The sequence below is a fragment of the Notothenia rossii genome (assembly GCF_949606895.1).
Source record: "Notothenia rossii genome assembly, chromosome: 5".
Taxonomy (NCBI): domain Eukaryota; kingdom Metazoa; phylum Chordata; class Actinopteri; order Perciformes; family Nototheniidae; genus Notothenia; species Notothenia rossii.
This window is the reverse complement of record NC_136903.1, coordinates 30,812,288-30,837,155: the sequence shown is the minus strand read 5'-3', so window position 1 is coordinate 30,837,155 and position 24,868 is coordinate 30,812,288. Positions and strand designations below refer to the sequence as shown.

At 42.6% G+C, this 24,868-nt stretch overlaps 2 protein-coding genes across 2 annotated transcripts in view; both read right to left on the bottom strand.

Moving 5' to 3' along the window:
• necab2 (N-terminal EF-hand calcium binding protein 2) overlaps positions 1–5,606 on the bottom strand; it is a 154,681-nt gene extending 149,075 nt beyond the window's left edge. Inside the window, exon 1 of the mRNA XM_079680327.1 lies at positions 5,232–5,606. Coding sequence (XP_079536453.1) covers positions 5,232–5,567 — 336 coding nt within the window. The 5' untranslated portion in view covers positions 5,568–5,606. The remainder of the gene's footprint in view (positions 1–5,231) is intronic.
• A 356-nt stretch (positions 5,607–5,962) lies between these two features.
• Positions 5,963–24,868, bottom strand: part of LOC307038788 (hydrocephalus-inducing protein homolog) — a gene marked incomplete at its 5' end in the record, with an annotated part of 52,885 nt that continues 33,979 nt past the window's right edge. The window contains 11 exons of the mRNA XM_079680465.1: positions 5,963–7,718; positions 8,966–9,232; positions 9,933–10,157; positions 11,086–11,316; positions 11,402–11,552; positions 12,522–12,685; positions 12,829–13,038; positions 14,217–14,439; positions 14,647–14,756; positions 23,085–23,255; positions 23,377–23,529. Coding sequence (XP_079536591.1) covers positions 7,509–7,718; positions 8,966–9,232; positions 9,933–10,157; positions 11,086–11,316; positions 11,402–11,552; positions 12,522–12,685; positions 12,829–13,038; positions 14,217–14,439; positions 14,647–14,756; positions 23,085–23,255; positions 23,377–23,529 — 2,115 coding nt within the window. The 3' untranslated portion in view covers positions 5,963–7,508. The remainder of the gene's footprint in view (positions 7,719–8,965; positions 9,233–9,932; positions 10,158–11,085; positions 11,317–11,401; positions 11,553–12,521; positions 12,686–12,828; positions 13,039–14,216; positions 14,440–14,646; positions 14,757–23,084; positions 23,256–23,376; positions 23,530–24,868) is intronic.

The window sequence follows — 24,868 nt, the reverse complement described above, 5'->3', positions numbered from 1 at the left end:
TGCCCTGTAAATTGACCCGTCAGTGGAGCAGAACATGAACATCAAGTCACATTTCAGCTGAAGTGACAGATGGTTAAACACACGTAATGTTTTTTTTTAGTAGAACAGAATGACCAATTCTTCCCCGCAAAAAAGACCCCAGTGGGTGAATTACTGCAAATGAGATGTTCCGTCTTCCATTCAATTTGTTAACTTGGGCAGTCCACATGATAATAAGCCAACAAAGTGTATCTATCTGTAGATAACGTGCAATGGAGTGTGATAATACAAAGCCAAAGGACTGAAAGGTTTACTCACCCAGCAGGGGATAGAAACTCACAATGATTATGAACACACACAAAGTCGCTGATCTACAACTGATTGACGATTACTTGCAGTGTAACAACGTTCTATGCATGTGAACACACAAGGTTCTGGGGGCTTATTTATAGCTTCTGTGAAAGCCTCTTTCCCTATGGGATTGAAAGTGGCAGGTCTGCTCCTTTCATCAGAGTGTGATGTAAACTGTTCCTACTGACAACTGCCAGGAGACCGCAACAATGACAGAGTAGAGGTGGAAGACACGGTGAGGGGGAAGTTTAAGATGAAATGAAAAGACAGGAAGAAAGAGAGTGAGAGGGAGACGCATGGAGTTACTCTGTGTGTGTGTGTCTTACTATTCATTTCAAGCATCAATCATGTTTGTTGTGAGCTACCAATGTAAGCAGAGTGTTTATAGCCTTAATTCACAAAATGACTTTTAAATCGGAACACTTCGAACACAAGTGGGTGTTTTCCTTTGGATCTTGTTTTTTCCGGAAAACAACCTGGGGCCACTATAGCTTTAATTATTCTTGTGAAGAACAAAAATGACAACTTAATTAGAAATGTTTCCAACTTACTGCAGGTGTCCCCATTTTTTTCAGGGTATTTATTTAACATTAACTTTACCCTGACAGGATGTGGCGTTACATAGGTTCGACTGAAGAACATCATTGAAAAACCTATGAAACTGTCATATACTGTAACAATGGACCATAACAATGGTTTACTTGTTTAAATGAATGAATGTATTTTGTACGGAGCCCTGGAGGGTTCATAGAGAGAAAAATAAATAAAACGTGGCCACTTTTTACTAAAGCGTGCGCACGAGTTACTAAAGCGTGCGCACGAGTTACTAAAGCGTGCGCACGATTTAATAACTAAAGCGTGCGCACGATTTAATAAAGCGTGCGCACGAGTTAATAAAGCTTGGCCTTGTTTTATTTATATTGAGGGATTCCTGTCCGTGACTCACAGTATCTGCTGCCCACAGCTGTTTTATAGAAGGAAAACCTCCTTCACTTTATGAAATCTCTGCGGCACCAGTGGCCTGTGCTACGAAGCAGGATTCGCTATTTACACTATTCATTCATGAAGTATGACACTGCGCTGTCAGCACGCGTCTCCATGTTTGTGATTGGTCAAATGTTGCTAACCCCGTCCCTTTCACGTGAACGCGCTCTCAGCCGGTCAGAGAAACCCTGGTTGATTTACTGAGTTGATAACCAGCTTCGCAGGACCGCTTATCGACATTGCGTTTGTTAGGGCTAGTTAAGCCGGGTAAATCGAACATATCCAGGGTCTGTTGAACTGGCTCCGTAGTACAGGGCTCTGGAGGCAGTAACGTGTAACTCAGCAGAATCTGAGAAGAGCAGCACCAGCTGAAAAGAGCTGTGCCTTTTACTGTTTACTTCACTGTGTTTCCCTTCATTAGAACCGCTTAATAGAGATCGAGGCTGCTACGTTTAACCACACACACCTCTATACACATCGAACTACCAGAGTATTCCGCCTCGTTTTATGAAGGAGATGTCCTGTCACCGGGGCGCATGGTGTGTGTGTGTGTGTGTGTGTGTGTGTGTGTGTGTGTGTGTGTGTGTGTGTGTGTGTGTGTGCACGCTCAGCTCCGCTCTGTGTGCGTGCTCGGTGTGTTTGTGTGTCCGACACCACCGGCATTTGTTTTCAAATGACCACGAACAGTAATTTACACAAATCTGGTTCTCCATAGTTATATGTGTATTCCCAAGTGAAAGAAATTCGTTTAATCTTAATCTCGATGTGATAGTCCTGCCGGAGTACACCGGAACGAACGATACTATCATAAACAAATGCCGCCCCCCACCCAAACGCCCCTCACACAAACACACACACACACACGTGTGCGCGCACACACACAAAACGAGGCCACGCTTTATTAAATCGTGCGCACGCTTTAGTTATTAAATCGTGCGCACGCTTTAGTAACTCGTGCGCACGCTTTAGTAACTCGTGGCCACGCTTTAGTAACTCGTGCGCACGCTTTAGTAACTCGTGCGCACGCTTTAGTAACTCGTGCGCACGCTTTAGTAAAACGTGGCCACGTTTTATTTATTTTTCTCTCTATGAACCCTCCAGGGCTCCGTAATTTTGAGCTTATTGCAGCGGTTTCTTATTTACAGCGTTTCTTCATGCAGCGCTTTTAGTAAATGTTAAGTATTTTTCATCAAGTTGGTGAATGTTTTTTAGATTCAGCGCATTGGTTGTCAAGATGATGAAGACGTTTCTTCTTAGCATGAGTTTCGGCACATTTGTGTTTATAAATTATTCTTCAAGTAAACAGTTTGCAGATTAGATAATTAAATAAATTGTTAGTTTGATACCTAATTTCATGAAAAAAAGATTGACTTACAATTATAAGGTAACATCGAAAGAACTCGCTTTGATTTAATTAGCAATACACAAGTTCAACAATTGTCGCTCCTTTACTCTATAGTTTATTGCCTGTAAAAGTATGTGTTTCACTCAGGCAGTGACTGCAGGCATCTGGAAAGGCCAAAGTGAAAATCATTAACTCCTGCGACGCAGAACGTTTCAAATGACAAGCTCTTCTGCATTGTTCTCTCTCTCCTGCGGCACCCTGGGGCACATTCAAGAAAAACTGCCAACTCTGAAGCTGCTGGAGACAGGCAGGCTTTGAGAGGAGGGAACATTTTGCGTTAAGAAGGCAGTGTGTGTGTGTGTGTGTGTGTGTGTGTGTGTGTGTGTGTGTGTGTGTGTGTGTGTGTGTGTGTGTGTGTGTGTGTGTGTTCGTAGAGAGCTTTTAGAGAAACACAACTTGAGAAGAAAAAGAAAGACAGCCAAAGAGAGAAACAGAAAAAGATTGAACGGAATAGAAACTGTACACAGACACAGAGGGAGGGAGACTGTTCCATCTCTTAACCTTATTAAGAATGGATGTGTTCTTGGCCTTGCTGAGGAGAGAGGAGAGGAGGAGGAGTGGAAGGTTATGGAGGAAAGCAGAGAAGGAGGGAGGGGGAGAGGACAAAGGATGAAAGGAGTTTACAGAATATAAGATTAAGATGAAAGAGAAGACGAGAAAACAGCAAAGGATGGGAAACAAGCAAGCAGGAAGTCTAATGAGCCGAATGCTACTGTACCTGCGGGCACACATGCATCTGCGAGATCACTAAGTCCCTTTGGTGTTGACTGGTTGACCATGAAAATAATACTGGGGTCAATAATATCGAAAACATGGCAAAAATGATTAACATTTCAAAGCTTTAGCTATCTCAGAAAGTTAGGTGGAGAGAAAAAAAATGCCAGAAAGAGTTCACTGCTGATGTCAGAAGGCATGGCGTGCAGATAACTGTCATGCTGGGGAATCACGTAAAATACAACAAAAACTGAAACAATCCCATTAAATACAAACACAAAAATAGAACTAAGTGGGATGTTAACATAAGAACTGTTTGATAAAACCAAATATCCCTATCAAATCTATTCCAACACATTTGGATCAAACACTTTAAAGTAGGCCACATTCTGCATATTTTCTCATTTGTTTTGCCTATTTACACTTCTTTTAAACATGTCTTCTCATCAAGGTTGTAATAGTTTTTCCAAATATATTTTTTAAATAGTTCTATATTAGCTCCTTTACAACCTATATCCCTCTTATTGTGTTTATGCATGCACCATTATATATTATAGCAAATTCCTTGTATGTGCCAATACATCTGATTCCGATAACTGTGCCTGAAGTGATGAAAATGTTGAGCATGGGAGCGTAGAAATTCTACATTTTCTAAACATTTTCAACCCAGAAATACACCATCTGTCGACAGACCAGCTGCTCCTGGGTCACGTATTAGAAACAGATCACAGAACCATTTTTGGATCCTGACTCAAAGCTTCAGAACCCCTGCTGTGCTGCAGGAGAGGACTGCTTCCCGTTCAGGGAGGGAGTATCAGGAGCAGGCTAGACTACCCCCCACACCCCTCAACCCCTCTACACACCCAGACCGTGAAACTGTTTACTAGGGAACTAGGATACATTTGCCCTCTGGTCTTGATCATAATTGCTTTCCAATCCCATGTAACCCTTCTTTATTTGGGTCGTGGTCAAGGTTTGCAGAACCTGATCTCTTTTTTATTTTCAACGCAATTAAAGTATTAAAAGCAGCTGGTCTCCAGGGGAAATATTAAGTGATGAAAAATAACTCCAACAGTATTGATGAGCTGACCTAAATTGAAGTAATTGCTGCGTAATCGCCACTTCCTGTGCAGATAATGCTGCATCTTTTTACAGGTTTATGCCCCTTGGCTCTGCATAAAATGATATATTACATCAGAATTCTGTAACAACTTGATCAATACATGTTTTGGTATTGAGGCGTTTTCATTCATATTTAAAGTTATGTGATGAACTTGCCTGAAGCAGCCTAGCAGGGAATCCGGTTTACTGATGCTGCTTTCACTCTGGGTGTGCCGAATGGTGGGGGTGCGCGTCGGACTTTCTTTGAACTGTCCATCATTAAAAGCAACGCTGTACTGCACTGACTTTTATGATGACTTGTGTAATGATGTGGAGAAAAAGTGCACAGATAAAGCCACAAATATGGGAGTATTGGTGGACAAATACATTTACAGTACACTTTTTGACGGGGCACCACGAGGAAATATAGTGTTCAACATTGACCGGTCAATGTCCGTCATCGGGAGATCAAAGGCTTGATTCCCGAAGGACAAGTGCCATGCAATCGAGTTCATTAACGAGGCAAATCACCTGCTGAACTCACACTATACACATTAACGGTATTTTTAAAGCTCGTTTCTGTGCGTAACTGCGCACTGCACCGCTCCGTACGCACTGCTCACTGGATGCTTTCATCCCACATCCCACCCACCCACCCTGTCCGGCTGACCACTGCCTCTCTGCTCCCCATACTCACATCCAAAATAACGGAGATGCCTCTCCGCGGTTCCGGGGCGAAGAACTGCTCCTGAGCCACGGCCACATCCTCCTTGCTGGAAGCGAACTCCCGGCTGGAGATGTTCTTGTTGTCACTCATTTTGGTTACGATCCAGCGGACGAGCCCGTCGATTCCACCGGGCTGGGCTCCGCTGTTTCCGGACTGTGCTGCCGTGGCGGACTCGCTGTCCTCCTGACCGGCTACGGGGTTCGGCTGCTCGCGGCTTTCCTGGCTCTCGGCTCGAAGTTTGGCTTGTTCTTTGTTGAGCAGTTTGTGGACTCCGTCCCTACAGTAGCGCGCTGCCTGCTCACACATCCTTTTGCTGCGGAGCGCTCATGCTGCGCTCTATGGGGGAGCGAGAGAAGCCCCCACCCCCCACATCCCCTATTACATCACAGCACCCACCCCAAAGCACACCCACCAGACCCCCAATATCGGCTATATAAAGGAACATCCTTAATATATTCGAGTGATAATTGTAAGATTTAAAAAGTTTACGCCATTTTTGTGTGTGTTTTGCTTTGCTTCATTGTGCTGTAGTAAGACTAAGCTATGTCATATTCTGGGTTTGGAGGGAGCAAATTGTATTAAGTCACTCACAATTGATAAAAAAAAATAAAAATAAATCAGTAACAGAGCATGACAGTTTAAAATGAATATAACCCGATTACGTTTGAATTACCTCAAAATCAAATGCAATGCGACAGAAATACAAAGAAAATATTTATTAAAGATGTCTTTTACTTAAGGGTTTTATCTAGGACAATACAATAATCCAACCTTGTAAAAAAAGATACCAAGGTATTTTGTATCAAAAATGTGTTCCCTGTGTCCTCATTTTAACACAATATGCTCTTTTTAACATTTGAAACAGTAGGCTTCCTTTCAAACCACAGTAACATACAGGCATGACCTAAGAGTTCCAGATTATATTATAGGATATATAATCATACAGATGCTGTCGTAGTTAAATAATTAAAATAAAATAAACAATTTTTTAACAAATCAATGCTCATTTGCAGTTTCATATTAGTTTTTTGTGCCTCTACTACTGTGATATGTCTCCATGCTTTAATGTTCAAAAAGCTCTTTATTTTTCTACTGCCTGTGCTGCAGCACATCTTTTCACCCTCCATCTGAAACCAGAGCCCAGTCTGCTCTGATTGGTTTGCTGGCTGGCTCTGTTGTGATTGGTCAACCGCTTAGAGATGTCCTGCTCCTTAGCTTATCACGTACAATGGGTTGGAGCTCTAGCCAATAGAAACACGAATGTTATTCCCTCTGGGAATAACTCTTTGTCCTTTAAAAAAAAAAAGAAAATACGATTTGATAGTGGATTTTCCAATTTCAAAACTGTGTGTCATGAATAGTAACATCAACATCTGGAATAGAGTCTAGTCTCCGAAAAAAGGCAGAAGGATATGAAAAAAAACGTTGTGCTTTTCCCTCCAAATATGAACAAAGCAAATGCTGTATTTCCCCTCTTCCTTTTAATAGTCACAGCAGGAAGTTTGGCTCACTTTGTCCTGATGGGAGGATCAGAGGATTTTCCTTTTGGTGTAAGAGGTGTGTCTCTGGAACTGTCAGTAAAGCTCCTCGTTAGAGGTTTAAATGTGTGCGTGTTTGTGTGTGATGTGACAAATCTAACCTTTGGTAATGAGCGTCTCCTCTAGCTCTGCCCTTTCAGATGAGTAGCTGGTCTTGCCTGCAATGCACTGTGTGTCTTAACAGCAAACAGAGTGCTATGGAGAATATAACTGAAGGTGAAAGATTGACACTTTAACATGCAGGATGTAAAGATGACAAAAAGGAACAAAAGAAAATTACATATCTTCCCCAATCACTGAAGCGCTCATATGTGAAAACTTACTTGACATGACTGTCCTCGTGTGGACGTTTTTTTTTACTGCAAGTTGTATTTAGATAATGAGCAAATATAATAATGACATTAACATACACAGCCATTTTTTTTTAACATTGACATTAATGTTAGGGCAACGTATAAATAACTTGTAAAAACATTTAACTGAAGCATCATCAAAACCAAGTAACAGCTAATGCCTAAAATGTTTCCTGTGCCTTTCCTTTGGCATCAGATTGTGTCCGCAAAGCCAAATACATGTGTACAGTAAGTGTGTGTGTACATATAATAATAATAATAATAATAGATGTATTTTGTTAGCGCTTTTACAGGTGCTCAAAGACGCTTTACAGATATAGTGAGAAGAAAAGAATCTCTATCTCAATCATATTTCTCTAAGAGGAGTCAGGCCGGTAGCCCTTCAGGTAAAAGATCCAAGAACAAGGTTTCCTGTGGGCCTCAGATCGCTGGCTGGAGACGGTTAGATTGCCGTACCACGGTCCCGGAAAGCCTGCTGCAGGGGACTCAAAAGACACCACGATGTTTTGGGTCTTTTTGGAGGGGACGGTGTCTATGTCTTTGACAGTAAAACAGGGGTTGTCCACCTAGGAACATGGGAAATAAGGCTCCATTAATAACACTTTTTTAATTAATTTTAGACTTAATTAGAGACATCTCCCTTTAAATTGTGTTTACATTTTTATTATTCGTCTCATTATTGTTCTTTTTGTATTTATTTATGTTGTCTTATGTCTTTCTTACTTTTACTAAGCTGGTTGTGTGATCTGTTGTTAACTTTTTTATTGTTTTGTATTATCATGCCTAATTTACCTCCTTGTTTTTATCCTTTGATAATACTATATATCCTGTACATATGCTGCATTTGTACATGTTGTTGTGTGTCGTATTGTTATAGCACTTTGAGCTGCATCCTGTATATGAAAAGTGCTAAACAAATGAAGCTTGCCCTAACTGTAACTGTTCCAGGCTACATTTAAAGTATTTGCTTCATGCTGTGTAGCATTGCACCCAGAACTGGAAATAATTTTCATTGATGTCAACAAATAATTTGGCTTACTGAAGGTGATGGAATGTAACAAACTACTTATACTGAAGTAATGTCCATAAGTACGCCATTTTTTCTTACTTGAACTTGACTTAAGTATTTTCCTTTTATGCTACTTTATACTTTTACTCCACTACATTTATCTGACAGCTTTATTTGAGTAAAATCTAAGTAAATCTAAGTAATCTAAGTAAGATTTTGAATTCAGGAGTTCACCTTATAACAAAGCATGTTTACATTTAGTATTGCAACTTTCACTTAAGTAAAAAGTCTGAGTACTTTTATTACATGTCACTTGTTAGACGCATTTATCCAAAGCGACTTACATACTCAATACTGTGGGCAATCCCCACAGGAGCAATTTGGGGGGAAGTGTCTCAGGGACACAACGACATGCTGACTGCAGTGGGGTTTGAACCTGTGCTCCCCTGATCCGAACACCAACGCACTAGTCCACTGCGCCACACTCCTCTTTCACCACTGCTCTCGCACAATACAGGATATTGGAATGCCATGAATGCAATTATTTTCTCATATTTCTTAAATATATAAATATATATATATATCTTTTTTCTTTTTTCTTTTGTTGGACATTTTTACTTTACATTCTTATGTGCATAAATAACAGTTTTTATCTTGGTTATGCACATTCTTATATTTTTATTTGATTGGAACTTCTCTCATGAAACCCAATTTCACCCGGGATAAATGAAGTATTTCTGTTTCTGAAGCACTTTCATTGTCAGTGACACCAATGCCCTGGCCCTGAGCTCATCCCTTCTTTACCTGAAAAGAGAAATCGCTGGTGTGCAGGAACACATTCTTGAAGGGGATGGTAACGCTGCGACCGGCCCTGATGCTGAAGGGACCCTGGGCTTTGGGAGGGAGACTGATCCCGTGCAGCGGAAAGATGTATTCCCCCCCGATTCCTGAGGACAGGGTGAGCTGGCCGGTCACTTGCCCCAGCTGATGAGGTTCAAAACAAACCTCCACGCCTGACTCGGACCCCACCTGGGGTCTCACCTTGTCCACTGTGAAGTCCGGGCAATCGGCCTGCAGGAGATAACAAGAAAGGGATCATATGACAGCAAATTAATCAATGATGATTTCTTAATTACACGTTCTTTTTATAAATCTATGCTCAACCATGTTTTTACAATGCCAATTCATTCATTTGTATATATTGTTCTCCCAATGTACCTTCTTGCATTTCATGTTCATTTAATTTAAAAACTGCAATTACTTTGCATACTCGTATATTGTAAAAAGTATCCTATGTTCACATTTTGTTAGTAGGAGGTTGGTCTGTTAAAGTGCATACTCACTTATTATGTACATGTATTTGTGTATACATGTATGTGTATATAGGTATCCAATAGAGATGCTCTAAAGATATATATATTTTACTCTTTATATGTATATATTTAGGTCCATTTTATTTATCTTTAAAAAGTTGTGCCAATCTTGCTCCAACTCAACTTTGCATCAGGCAAACTCAGATTTCAGCTAATCACTGTTAAAATGAATGAATTCAACAAGTTATAAAACTGTGTTCAGAGCCTGAGTAGTAGTTCTCTTGATGTGTATGTAAACAATTGGTGAAGTGATCACTTTGAAAGACACTATCCAGGGTCCATTTCTATTAAGAGCAAAACAAGAAAAAAATTGCGAGAACAGACAGAACATCATAAGAACATAATGTGCACCTACTGTACTTCTCCAAGTCATAAGGACAAGCTGGATATTTTCCCACCTTGCATGAGTACTCGGGTTTGAAGCGTGAGTAGTTAATGAACTTCACAAGAACGACCTGGCTGCTGCCCAGACAGGTGTTGAAGTGGACGGTCTTCTCTGGAGGTGGAGGCAGAGCTCTGAGCAGCAGGTCGTAGTGGAAGGAACCCAGATCGCTGCTGTGGAGAGTGAGGCGCGCTGTAGACTCGCCTACACGCAGGGGCAGATACTCAAAGCTCACAGAGCCCTGTAGAGAGCACACACGGAGAGTATCATAAGAACAACTGCTTATAGGTTAACAAGAGGTGCCGCAAGAGGGGATTGCATCGTCCCTCACAAAAATGTATTTAAGTCAATCAGCAGTCTCTGCTAAAGCTGCACTAAATTGGAAGTCCATCCCAACTGCCATTATAGAAAAAGCTACATACAGTTGGATTTGAACTAATTTAAAGATATGGTTAATTAGCACTATACTGTCTTCTGCCTCTACTGCTGTAACTTGTTGCTATCTTGTTGCTGTGTAGCAATGTATGATTTTTGTTTTTATTAGCATGTCCCGTATTCGGGGCCTCTGTGTCGCCTGTTTTTCATATTTTTAATGTTTTAAAATACAAATGAGTTTTTAGGGTGACTTTGAAAAGTCAGTCTAGGGTCTACAGATGAAAAAAAGCTTCTTGGCTAAGTCTGGCGTATTCACATCAATGTTTATTGATGTGCACTGTGCCTGTAATATAAGCTAATAAATACAAAATAAATTAAGCATCAATTAAGGTTTTGTTTTAACACAAAGCTGCCTTTTCAGCACTGAAATAGTTCCGAATCAAATAGATTTTTTTAAATCTAATTTTGTTTTTCTTTATCACAGCAGAATGTTAACAGATTCGCTACAAATCTAATATAATGTAGTACAAATGTAATTAAAAAAACAATTAAATTAATTAATATAAATTCATTAAACAAACCGTTAATATATACAAACAATGGTAAAAAAAAAAAACACAATAGATTTGAATACTCCAATATAATGGACCAATCTATGGACTAAGCAACAACAAAAACATATGAATATAGGATACTATATACATTACAAAAAGTGTGCGAAGTAGCTTTTCATTTACATTTTCATTTAAATCCAGTGAGGTAGTGTGAGGCAGGTAGAAGCAGTCAGTACCCACCTTGGACTGTCCTGGCACAGTGTGCTGAGCCGGGGCACTGATGTCAGGGCATTTACACTCCGTAGTGAGGCAGGTGACTGTGGTCAGAGGATTCTCCACCTGCACAGTGGCTGAGGCCGTCTGACGCACAGTGGTCACCAGCTCCATGGTGGACAGGACTCCTGGAGGTGTGGCCTTAAAGGTCACGAGATAGAACAAGTACTCACCGGACACCTCATCATGAAACGTCACCTGATAAGAGATGCAAAAGGGTGATGTGAGGACAAGGCTCAACATTTGTTCTGATCTGGTGATCGAAATGTGCGTGTGGACAAACCTTGGTGTTGTACTGCCCCTCTTTGTATGTAAAGAAAGACAACGGGTAGTCCCGAGTGGCCAGAGCAGGGACGACAATGTCTTTTTGACCCTTGAGGGACACTGTAGCATCTGGCTTGTCAGGTTTCAGGGTCTCTATCAGCACACGGAACCTGAAGCCAGGGAACATTACATTTAGCTGAGGCTTTTATCCAAAGCAACTCTCAATAATTGCATTTGACCATGAAGATACAAATTCAAGGTTAAATAATCCTTTAAATAAATGTGCTTCCTGTAAGCCTAACCACTGCTACTGCATTTGCTTCAATTAAGCCAAAAAAAAATTGTTTTGTTAACGGCCAAGGTCTAGTTGGGTTTTCAGTCTGCGACACAGAAACACTCATGACTTTATTGTACACACCCAACAGGCTTTGTGTATTTCCCCCCCATTACAGTTCATAGCATTGCATTTAGGTTATCTTTTTTGATAAGTAGCAAGAAGTTTTGCAAAATTGAGGGGGGAACATTTCTACTGCAGGGCAACGGGATTCATTCTGCATTATCACAAGCTCACATGAGATTCTACACTGTCATATAGTTCATTTTGTGGAGACTTGGCTTGGGTCCCAATCGAACCATGTATGGAGTGCGGACTGGTCGTAATACTAGGATGGGTTAAATGCAGAGGCTACATTTCACTGTGTCAATAAAGAACAACCTGTGACCGGACCAATGAGTGTCCAGTGTGGAGCTCCTGAAGTCAGTGCCACCGTTGATCTGATTGATTGCAGTTAGCCCTTGATAGATATCGCAGACGGATGGTTCATCAAATCACATGCCAAGTATTTTTGAATGCGAGGCCCTTTTTTAAAATAGTTTCCAATGACAGCTTCTCAGATAGTTGTGTGTAACAAACCATCTGTTTCATCAGCTAAGGGTAAGATTTCCTCCACTTCCCTTTTCAAATGAGTAATGGGACATTTCAAAACGTATTTTGCTTCACCCTCACTGATCTAAATAGTATCACTTTCAACCTAAGAAAGTGTGTGTGTGTGTGTGTGTGTGTGTGTGTGTGTGTGTGTGTGTGTGTGTGTGTGTGTGTGTGTGTGCGCGTGCGTGCGTGCGTGTGTGTGTGATTTTACCTCTGTTGCTTGGCGTGCCAGTTGTGCACAGGGAGCACCTCTGTGTGGTGAGTCTTGGCTGGCAGCTCGTGTACAATGGAGTGCTCTGCCTTGGGAGGTTCAGCAGTTCCTTGCAGGGAGTACAGCAGGCCCGTCCCATCAGGGAAGGAGAAGAAGACAGATCCCTGAGGAAATAACAAGATGGGTGTCACACTTTATTGCTTACACCATAGCTTCACTGAGTGTGCATAAAAAAGGTCATTATGTTGTGGGTAACGCAATTACATTTTTTAATCGATTGAAACCACTAGTTTGAATGTTAGCCTACCTGGTGCTTCTTCCCATCAGCAGTCATAGACAGAGGTCGGTAGGTGATCTGGTAGGTCTTACTTTGGTGGGGTCTAAGGATCAGCATGGGGGCAGCGCTCCACTGTTGGCCCTCTATGACAGGTCTGACGCTGCACTGCTGGTTTGTGGGGTTGGCCACGGGCAGGGTGTGGGTGTGAAAGCCGCGCACTAGGCAGACAAAGTGGAGCACCTGGAGACAAGCAGTCAGAAGTAGGAGATGTATGCAATAGGCAAAACAAAGGCAGTTCAATTAGAGGTAATACCAGTTACTGAATGCTAAAACTAAAAGTACTACAATATGAGTCAACTTACTCAAAAAAACTATAGAACACACTACCTCACCATTTATTCACAGGTATTAGTGACTTGTCAGCTAATTGAAACCGATTTAAAGTTTTTCCAAATGTTCAGTGACATTTAAGAATGACACGACTCTCTTTTCAAAAAGAGGAGTCGAATCAGCATATTTCATATCACCTCAATGGGAAGCTTCATTGATCAAATCTTAAACCAAAATACTCATTCACCATTTTTTTAAAATGTGAAAACCTTTCAGATAAATTGCACAGTAATATGTGCTACATCAATCAGATGTGGTTATAATTATGTCTGATAAAGGAAGAATATTTGTTTGTACTTAATAGAAACTTTTTCACAGAACAATTAGTGGAAAAAAGTAACAATAATAGGCGCGTTCACACCAAGTACTTTTCCCACAAAAGGTTCCAGAGAACTCTTTAGTTCTCATGAACTAAGTACAGATCGCGTTCACACCGGAAATTAGTTCCTTGGGGTGGATTAGGCAAATGAAGCCGCTGACGTCACTTCTTCTTCTGCTTTGGGTTTACTGGCAGGCCGCAAACAACTTCAAGGCGTATACTGATGCCCAAAATCCCCGGAGTTGGGGACTGGCTTCAGTAGAAACTGCTGGGACTCCCAGCAGCTTCTACTGAAGCCTTCCGGGTAAACGGCCAGAACGCCGACACCTCCTCATCTCCACCACTCCCATGTTTTATTTTGTGTTGTCATAAGTTAGTCTCTCTGCGTTTCTGCGCTGGGCTAATGCTAATGCTAGCCTTTAACCTTTAATCTAATTGTATTTTTTATATATGTCTACTCTATGCAATTTATTGTTTGTTTTTATGTTTTTTTACTGGTATCTGTATTCTGTATGATATACATTTTCTGTGAAATATCTATGTGAAGCACTTTGGACTGCACTTGTTGTATGAAAGGTGCTATACAAATAAAGATTATTATTATATTGAGTGTTATCTCCCCTAAATGAGTACATGCCATGATCACATTTATAATGTAAATGTGTTTTTAGATTCGTAATTAATCTGTATAAAAGTGCAGCCAACAAACCTCTTTGCTGGTGGAGGCTACGATGCAGGAGCCGGCTACAGTGAATCTGACGGGTGTGGAGGACCCCTCCACCCAGCAGCACAGGTTCTCATGTCTTATATCATTATTCACTTCTACTGGGGCAAAGGTCACTGAGAAAGGAACCTTCATGCCTGGACAGATGTAGCCTTTAGCTGGTGAGATGGACAACTCTGGAGGAAAGGCCTCTGTTTTCCACTGGAACCTGGTAAAAGAGATTAAACAAAATGAAATAATAAGATGTAAATCCAATACGTTAACTAAAGTGAACTACTACAAAACTGATGTTATTATACCATTAAAGATAAAGAATGAGGATACAATGAGTCTTCTTAATCTTTTTCAAAACAGCACACAACAATCTAAACCTCTAAACAATTAAACTAATGAGTTGATATATATCTAATCTTACTTGGCACCAATGTCCCCAGTGTTCATCATGTGAATCCTCTTCTTGGCCTGGCAGCGCTGCACAACAGCTCCGAAGGCCAGGTGGTCCTGGTCCAACTGGACCTCCACTACCTGACAGGTCAGATCAGAACCAGTGGTTAACCTGAGTCTAGCCTAATTCATGCATAAACATATTCAAAAGACCTTCAAATAACTGTATAATTACGTTTCTGTAAAGATAAACGTAGTGTCATTCTTCTCAATGTACATACAGTTTTCTGCCAAATGTGTGTGAAGATAATATGAATATAGTTTTGTTTTATGTATTTGCTAACAAACATTACACTGCATGAAATCCAGATATAATAAGAAATGTGTCAGGTGAGGTTAAGAAGCCACAGGTTCGAAACTCCCCTCAAGTAATATAGAACAACAAACAATAAAACAAAAGGAAAAATGTAAACGTAGATAATCAAACACACAACAAACAATGAACACAAAGTGATTAAAAAAAGTGATTAAAAAAAGCATAAATGAGGCCACTCCACCCAGCCATATCAATACTCATATTGCCCGAGGCACGGGCCGAGGAGGTGGAGTTGCAGCAATCTTTGACTCAAGTTTACTTATCAATACTAAACAAAAATTAAATTATACCTCCTTTGAAAGCCTCATTTTCAGTCTTACGCATCCGACCTGGAAAACTTTGCAGCCAATCTTATTTGTTACAGTGTACCGTGCACCAGGTCCTTATTCAGAATTCTTATCAGAATTCTCTGAGTTTTTATCAGCTTTGGTACTTAAAACAGATAAAGTAATTATCGTAGGTGACTTTAATATTCATGTTGACGATGATAAAAATAGCCTTACTGTTGCATTTAACTCTATATTAGATTCTGTTGGTTTCTGTCAGAGTGTAAATAAACCAACCCACTGCTATAATCACACTCTTGACCTTGTTCTGACTTATGGTATTGAAATTGAGCAACTATTAGTCGAACCGCATAATCCTGCTTTATCCGACCATTTCTTAGTAACTTTTGAAGTACTGTTACTAGACTACAAAGCATTAGCCAAAAGCTCCTGCAGCAGAAACCTATCTGTTAGTGCTATAGCCAAATTTAAGGAAGAGATTCCACCAATACTTAACTCGATAGCATGTCTGCATGTAAGGGAGGAAACTTATACAAAATGTACACCACCCCAAATTGATCATGTTGTTGATAGTGCTACAGATGCGCTGCGAATAAAATTAGACTCTGTTGCTCCTTTGAAAAAGAAGAAAATAAAACAACATAGATTAGCTCCATGGCATAATGCCGAAACCCGCAAAATAAAGCAAAAGTCGAGACAACTTGAAAGGATATGGCGTTCCACTAAACTTGAAGAATCTCGTTTAATTTGGCATATTACTCTCAATGAATATAAGAAAGCACTGCGTAAAGCGAGAGCAGCATACTACTCTTCATTAATAGATGAGAATAAGAATAATGCAAGATTTCTTTTCAGCACTGTAGCCAGGCTGACAGAGAGCCACAGCTCGACTGAGCCTTCTATTCCCATAGCACTCAGTAGTAATGATTTTATGTGCTTTTTTAACGATAAAATTGTTACTCTTTGAAACAAAATCAATGACCTCTTGCCTTTGACCAGTATAGTGTTATCAACAGCTCCCGGAAACGTAAGTTCTAATAATATTACACTAGATAGTAAACTAGAATGCTTTTCAGCCATAAACCTTGAACAATTAAATTCAATGATTCTCTCTTCTAAACCATCAACGTGTATCTTAGACCCGATTCCAACTAAGCTGTTAAAAGAAGTTTTTCCATTAATTAGCACTTCTTTATTAAATATTATGAATATGTCTTTATTATCAGGCTATGTTCCAAAATCATTCAAAGTAGCAGTGATAAAACCGCTTCTTAAAAAGCACAACCTCGATCCAGAGGTTTTAGCCAACTATAGACCTATTTCTAATCTTCCGTTCCTCTCAAAAATTCTTGAGAAAGCAGTCGCAAAACAGCTGTGTGATTACTTAAGAAACTATGATTTATTTGAAGATTTTCAGTCTGGCTTTAGAACACAACATAGCACAGAGACAGCTCTGGTTAAAGTCACAAATGACATTCTAATAGCCTCTGACAAGGGACTTGTCTCTATTCTTGTCTTACTCGATCTTAGTGCTGCATTTGATACTATCGACCATGATATCCTATTGCAAAGACTAGAGCACTTAGTTGGCATACAGGGAACTGCTTTAGGCTGGTTTAGGTCTTATCTATCTGAACGCTCTCAGTTTGTACGTGTCAACGATGAATCTTCCATGCAAACCAAAGTTAGCCATGGAGTGCCACAGGGCTCAGTGCTTGGACCTATTTTGTTCACCCTATATATGCTTCCGTTAGGCAATATCATCGTAGTGTCACGTCACGTCACGTCACGTCTGTCCCTCCGGTGCTAGAGCAACGCTGGCGTCTTGTCTGTTGACTGCCGCTTCTACCCCCGGACTGTTTCTGGATGTTTGTTTGTTTTGTCTACGGGTCTCTATGCTGGTTTTCGCCGATCCAAGGCTGCTCTTCACTCCGTTGTGCATCTCTCCAGCTCCGTTTCCATTCATAGGCTCCCTCACTACTGGACTGTATGCTACGTTAGCCATCAAAGCTAACAGGTGGCTCCACTCCGTCACCTTGATTACCCGGTCTGTATGCTACGTTAGCCACCGAAGCTAACAGCTGGCTCCCGTCACAATTGGACTACCTGATTACACCACTGGCTTGTTTTTCCTGGCTCTGGGTGTGTTGATCGCTGCTCTGGACTCGGGTGAGTACGCTGTGTGTTTTGTGATGGTGATTGTGCCAACCTGGACCGACCTGTTGTGCGCCGTACATCAACAACAACAACACTCACTCTGTCTGGCTGCCCAGCCGGCGTTCTTGCGGGGAGCCTCCACTCCCCACCAGCTCGTCTACTGTTGGGTAGCTAGGTCCAGACATGGTGCCGCAGGGACGGTCTGGGGTAACCAACAACACACGCATCACTCACTCCAACACCTGGTCCACTGCTGCTTTCACATATCTCACTGCCTACCAACTCCTAGCCAATCAGTTAATAACCACTGCAAATACACTACCTTGGCTACTCTCATCTGCTGCTACCTTTCATCTGCTGCTTGGACTATCTCTCCCGCTGCTTCAGCCTACTACACCACCAACCTCTCGCCCTCTCATCTACACTGCTGCTGACCTCCACAGCCTCAACAACAACCATCGTCTCCCTGCTGCTACTGCCACCGCAGCTAGCGCCGCTGGGATCCTCCGCCGACGCCGCTACATCCACCGGGGCGCTGGCCTCCCCCGCAACCGACACCTCCCTGACGGTTCACCCATCCCCTCACTCTGGACTATCCCCCACCCCCCCGCCATCCCCATCCACCGCACTGCCAACCTCAACAACCTTTGTACCCCCTCCCCTGCTCCACCATCCATCTCCCTCGCACTCCTGAACTGCCGCTCCCTCTCCAACAAATCACCTGTTATACACGAACTGCTACTGGACAATAACATTGATCTGCTTCTCCTCTGTGAAACATGGCAACAGCCCCTGGACTTCTACGCTCTCAACCAAGCCACTCCCTCCAACTACAGTTTCACTGCCAGACCCCGCCTCTCCGGGCGCGGGGGTGGTCTCGCTGTTCTCCACAAACAATCCCTACACATCACTGAACTGAACCTCAACCTCCCACCTATCTCATCCTTTGAACACCTTGCTTTCTCCCTCCCCAACTCTATCACTACTGTTCTAATCTACCGTCCCCCGAAGCCACACCCCTCTTTCCTCTCTGAACTGTCTGAACTACTCACCATTGCATCCTCTCTATCTTCCCACCTCCTACTTACCGGCGACTTCAACATCCACATGGATCAGCCCAATGCCCCCCTGACATCTGACTTCCTCTCCCTCCTTGACTGCTTCCACCTCACCCAACACATTGACTTCCCCACCCATACCAAAGGCCACATTCTGGACTTAGTCTGCTCCTCCTTTCTACCATTATCTAACCCCCAGCCCCTCCCCTTCCCACTCTCTGATCATCTCTGCATCCTCTTCTCCGCCCCTCTACCCTCCCCCCACAACCCCAAAAAACGCACCATCTCCTACCGCAACATCAAGGCAGTCAACCCCCTCACGCTCTCCCAGCTCATATCCTCTGCCTTCCCGCCCGACTCTGCCCCCTCTTCCCCTGACGACTATGCCACCACACTCAACTCAATTCTCTCTGACTCCCTCGACTCTCTGGCCCCCTGGAAAACCTCCTCTGTTTCATTCACCAACCCCGCCCCCTGGTACACCCCGGAACTCCGTACCATGAAACAGACCGGCCGTCAACTTGAAAGATTGTTCAAACGAACCCACCTCACCGTCCACGCCGAAGCCTATAAAGTTCACATCTCCTCCTACCGTGATGCTCTCCAAGCCGCCAAATCTGCCCACTTCTCCACCCTCATCGACAGCACCAACCGGAACCCCCGCATCCTGTTTTCCACCATCAATAAATTGCTCCAGCCACCTGACATCAATCCACCCTCCTCCCCTGACCTATGCAACTCCTTCCTCCTCGCCTTCAACAACAAAGTTTCACAAATCAACAGCTCCCTAACTGCCATGACCACTATCTCCTCCAACCCCCACGCCCCCCCTCCTCTCCCAGTCCACCCGCCCTTCCCTCCCCTCACTGCCTTCTCTCCTGTTGACTCCTCCCACATCCTAGCCATCATCACCTCATCCAAAACAACCACCTGCTTTCTTGACCCCCTCCCTACGACCCTAACTAAGGCCTGCCTCCCTGTCCTCATCCCCCACCTCACCACCCTCTTCAACCAATCTCTATCCCTTGGTCTTGTTCCCTCCATCTACAAACTTGCCTCCATCACCCCCATCCTCAAAAAGCCCACCCTTGACCCAGCCAACCTCTCCAACTACCGCCCCATCTCCAACCTGCCATTCCTCTCCAAAACACTGGAGCGTATTGTCGCCACCCAGCTCCACACCCACCTCCAGTCCAACAACCTCTATGAACCCCTCCAGTCTGGTTTTCGCCCACTCCACAGCACTGAAACAGCCCTGGTCAAAGTAATCAACGATCTCCTCTCCTCTGCAGACTCCGGTGCCCTCAACATCCTGCTACTACTAGACCTCAGCGCAGCCTTTGACACTGTGAATCACTCAATCCTCCTACAAAGGCTGCGCCAACAGGGTGTTGAGGGCTCCGCTCTCGACTGGCTCACCTCCTACCTCACCGACAGGCAACAATTCATCTCCCTCTCTGGCCACACATCCGCCCTCTCCCCAGTCACACAGGGGGTCCCCCAGGGCTCAGTCCTCGGCCCCCTCCTCTTCATCTGCTATCTTTTCCCCCTTGGTCACATTATTCGCAACCTCAACCTTGATTTCCACTGTTACGCCGATGACACCCAGATCTACATCACCACCAAATCCCCTCACAACCCTCCCCTCACCCATATCGAAACCTGCATCTCTTCAATAAAAACATGGCTGACTCACAATTTCCTTAAACTCAACAGTGATAAAACAGAGCTACTCATCATAGGCACCAGATCAACCCTCAATAAAACAGGACCCATTTCACTCACCATTGAGAATTCGACCATCACCCCCTCCCCCCTGGCACGCAATCTTGGCGTTATCCTGGACCCCACCCTCTCCTTTGACCCCCATGTCAGCTCCATCATCAAGATCTCCTACTTCCACCTCCGCCGCATTGCCAAAATCAAACACTACCTCCCCCCCCGTGCTGCTGAATCCCTCATCCATGCCTTCATCACCTCCCGCCTCGACTATTGCAACGCCCTCCTCACTGGCATCTCCTCCCATTCCCTCCATAGACTCCAAATGGTACAAAACTCTGCTGCCCGCCTCCTCACCCACACCCGGACCCGTGAACACATCACTCCCGTTCTCCGCTCTCTTCACTGGCTCCCCATCAAACAACGCATCATCTTCAAAACACTCCTCCTCACCTATAAAGCCCTTCACCACCTAGCCCCCCCCTACCTCTCTGACCTCCTCATCCCCTACAACCCCCCCCGAGCCCTCCGATCCTCCTCCACTCTCTCCCTCACAGTACCACCATCAAGACTCAAAACATTTGGCAACAGAGCATTCTCCAGATCAGCACCCCGCCTCTGGAACTCCCTCCCCCAATCTGTCCGCCACTCTCCCACACTGTCTACCTTCAAAACCAAGCTGAAAACATACCTCTTCTCCCAAGCCTTCAACTTACCCTACCCCCCAACCCACTGACTTCACTCACACCCCACGCTGTATCTCTTATTCACCCCACGCTGCATCTCTTATTCATACATTCATCAACTTTTTCTTTCCTCTTTTCCATTATGTTGTCTTTTGCTCGTTGTCCTATGCTTGCTCCCCCCCTGTGTTGTCCTTTGCCTGTTCATGTAATGTTCATGTTCAATTTTCTTGTCCATTATGTTGTCTTCTGCCTGTTCACCCCCTTTCTGTACTTTTAATTTTTTTTGTAAGCGACTTTGGGTTATTGAAAAGCGCTATATAAATAAAAGTTATTATTATTATTATTATTAATATTATAAGGAATCATTCTGTAAACTTTCATTGTTATGCGGATGATACTCAACTATATTTATCAATCAAGCCTGATGAAATTAATCATCTAAATAAAATTCAAGACTGCCTCAAGGACTTAAAAACGTGGATGACCTTACATTTTTTGATGTTAAACACGACCAAAACTGAAGTTATTGTACTTGGCCCGAAGAATCTACGAAACAAATTATCTAAAGATATATTAACTATGGATGGCATTAATTTGGCCTCCAGTGAGACTGTAAGGAATCTTGGTGTTATATTTGATCAGGATTTATCCTTTAACGCCCACATAAAATCAATTTCAAGGACCGCCTACTTCCATCTACGTAACATTGCAAAAATCAGGCATATCTTGCCTCAAAACGATGCAGAGAAACTAGTCCATGCATTTGTTACTTCAAGGCTGGATTATTGTAACTCCTTATTATCAGGGTGTACCAAGAAGTCAGTCAAGTCGCTTCAGCTGATTCAAAATGCTGCAGCTCGTGTACTAACCAGAGTTAGGAAAAGGGACCACATTACTCCTGTTCTGGCTGCCTTACACTGGCTCCCTATAGAACACAGGATAGAATTTAAAATTCTTCTTCTCGCCTACAAAGCCCTTAATGGGCAGGCGCCATCTTACCTTAAAGAACTCATTATACCCTATTGTCCTACTAGGGCATTGCGTTCCAAGAATGCAGGGTTGTTGGTTGTTCCTAGAGTCTCTAAAAGTACAATGGGAGCCAGAGCCTTTTCTTATCAAGCTCCACTTTTGTGGAATCAGCTTCCAGTTTGTGTTCGGACGGCAGACACCCTATCCGTTTTTAAGAGTGCGCTTAAGACTTTCCTTTTTGATAAAGCTTATAGTTAGGGCTGATTAGATTCAGCCCCTAGTTTTGCTGATATAGGCTTAGTTTGTCGGGGGACATCTTACTTCTTCCTTCTCTCTGTCTATACCTGTGTACTCTCATGTTCCGATTAACCCAGCTTCCCCAAATTTCTTTCTTTTTGGTGTCTATATACGCCGGGATCCGGAGTCATGGATGATCCTGCGGTCCTGTGTCATGGATTGCGAGTCCTGGATCTTGAGTCGTGGCTGCGGTCCTGGATCATAAGTCCTGGATGGATATCCTCGTGGATTCATCTTCTTATTATACACACATGCATTTCAAAACATTTGGACTACCTATGTTGCAAATGTATTATCTTTTCAATTTACACACGGCATCTATTGCACGTCTGTCCGTCCTGGGAGAGGGATCCCTCCTCTGTTGCTCTCCCTGAGGTTTCTCCCATTTTTCCCTTTAAACTGTGGGGTTTTCTCTGGAAGTTTTTCCTTGTACGATGTGAGGGTCTAAGGACAGAGGGTGTCGTATTGTCATACTGATATTCTGTACAAACTGTGAAGTCCACTGAGACAAATGTAACATTTGTGATATTGGGCTATATAAATAAACATTGATTGATTGATTGATTGATAAAAACACAAATTAATGAGAAGACAACAATTAAATTAAAAACAAAGATATACATGGAAAAAATCATAGGCAAAAGAAGAAGAAAACATTTTCATATACACCTGTCAATAAATAATTAGAAATCATGAAATAAATGAGGACAAAATGTTCTAAGGATAGCAAGTTCTTCATAACAATTACTTTGAAGTTTCACCATGATACTGGCCATGTTTCCTTTAAAGGACGAACGTCAAAGGAATAAACATAAAGTAAAAATAGAATGATGGTCTTGTTAGTGCACACAATTACGTCAAGGAAGAGCATCACTTGCACCAGCTTTGTAAAATGATGTCATATGTGTTTGACAGCCTACCTGGCAGCAGCCTTGGATGGTCAGCAGGGGGAGCAGCAGGCCTGCTACCTCCGCCTGCAGCTCAGCAGAGAAGGGAGGTATGTTCTGATGAGGAGAGAACTGGATCTCAACGTTACATGAACCAACACTGGCCTTCAGGCTCTGCTTCCCTGCTGGACTGAAGGACAGGTCCTGGAGGAGAGGAGAGGTTAAACACAGGAGAGGAGAGGGAAGTGACAAGCGTTGATTCTGTATAAATTCCCTATAAACACTTTATCTGTGTGTGTGCATATGTGTTGTAAGTGTTTCATACCCTTAGGTCCAGTGGTGTGTTTGTGTTAAGCATCAGAGTGAAGGAAATGTCTAACAGGCTCCGGTTGACCAGCACTACTTGTTTCTTCACTTTCTGACCCAACATCAGAGACCCCAGCTTCACTTTCCTCTGGCTGGGGGGCTCCACCTCCAGCTAGGAACGAATGATACATACAGGATAACAAATGTTTTAATGAATAATATTGTCAAGTTTTATCTGCCTTTTAGTGAATTACCATTGATGGTGTGCAAAATGCAAATATTTACTCTCACTTTTAATAACCGTATAAATATTCTGTAGCATATTTTTGTAATCTTTTATTTGGCATTTTAGTTTAACTGCTTATGTTTATTTAAATATGCTTATTTCATCTTTTATTTCACATTTTACTTTACATGATATCTTCATATTAATATATTTATTTAATTGTATGTTTTTATTGCACAATCTTAATATTTGTTCTGATGTTTAAACAAATATTTTCATTTGAGTTATTTTGTATTTATCTTTTATTTATTTCATTCTTAAATAGAGCAACTGTCGGAAAAAGGGAAAAAAATCCCCGGGATGAATAAACTATTATGGTTCTAGTATAGTATTATAATAGTTAGCTCACAGATTTTTAAGTGCGCTAACTTACATTCAAACACCCGTCAGACTGTATTTTGTGTAAGGATAATGTGGATTGTAATACTAGTTGAACATATTCACATATTGGGTAACTCAATAAGGGTCAGCTGCAATGGCTGAAGTCAAGTTGAGAGACTATCCGTTTTCTAGTCCCTTCCTCAGAGGGCTTTTGGTGAGATCTAATTAGATATATACAGTACAGTACACGACAAGTCATGTCGTCATGTTCCTTTCTTCTTACTTGCTACCCCTTTCCCTCAACCTATCCTAAGAGAGTGCATGTACGGAGACACGTTAGTTTTGCTGCTATAGGCTTGGACTGTCGGGGGACACCTTACTTCTTCCTTTTCTCTGTCTGTACCTGTGTACTCTCATGTTCCGAATAACCTAGCTTACCCCACATTTCTTTTTGGTGTCTATCTACGCCGGGATCCTGAGTCGAGGCTAATCATGTTGCTGTGGTCGTGTGTCCTGGATCCTCTATCCTGAGTTCTGGATTTGAGTCCTGCTGCAATGGAGTGCACCAGCAGGGCGTAAGCTAGGCGTAACTCTACGTCCGACTTAGAACCGAAGGTTAAGACCAAACTAAAGTTATGACTAGTGCACCACTTAGACTTAAGCCCTGTATGCGTTGCGCCCAGGTGTAACTTTTACGCCTAGTATGGAGCAGGCGTAAATCGGAAAGAGAGACTAGTATCCATAGTAACGTAAAACAGGCAAGAAGGAAAATAACTATGGCAGTGCGTCTTGTTTACATGTTGTAACAACGAAAGGGCATTAAGACGAGAGAGTCGTCCGTGATCAAACAAACCCACTGGACATCTATTCAGTGAGCTGATAGAGAGGTTTTGTTTTGGCAGAC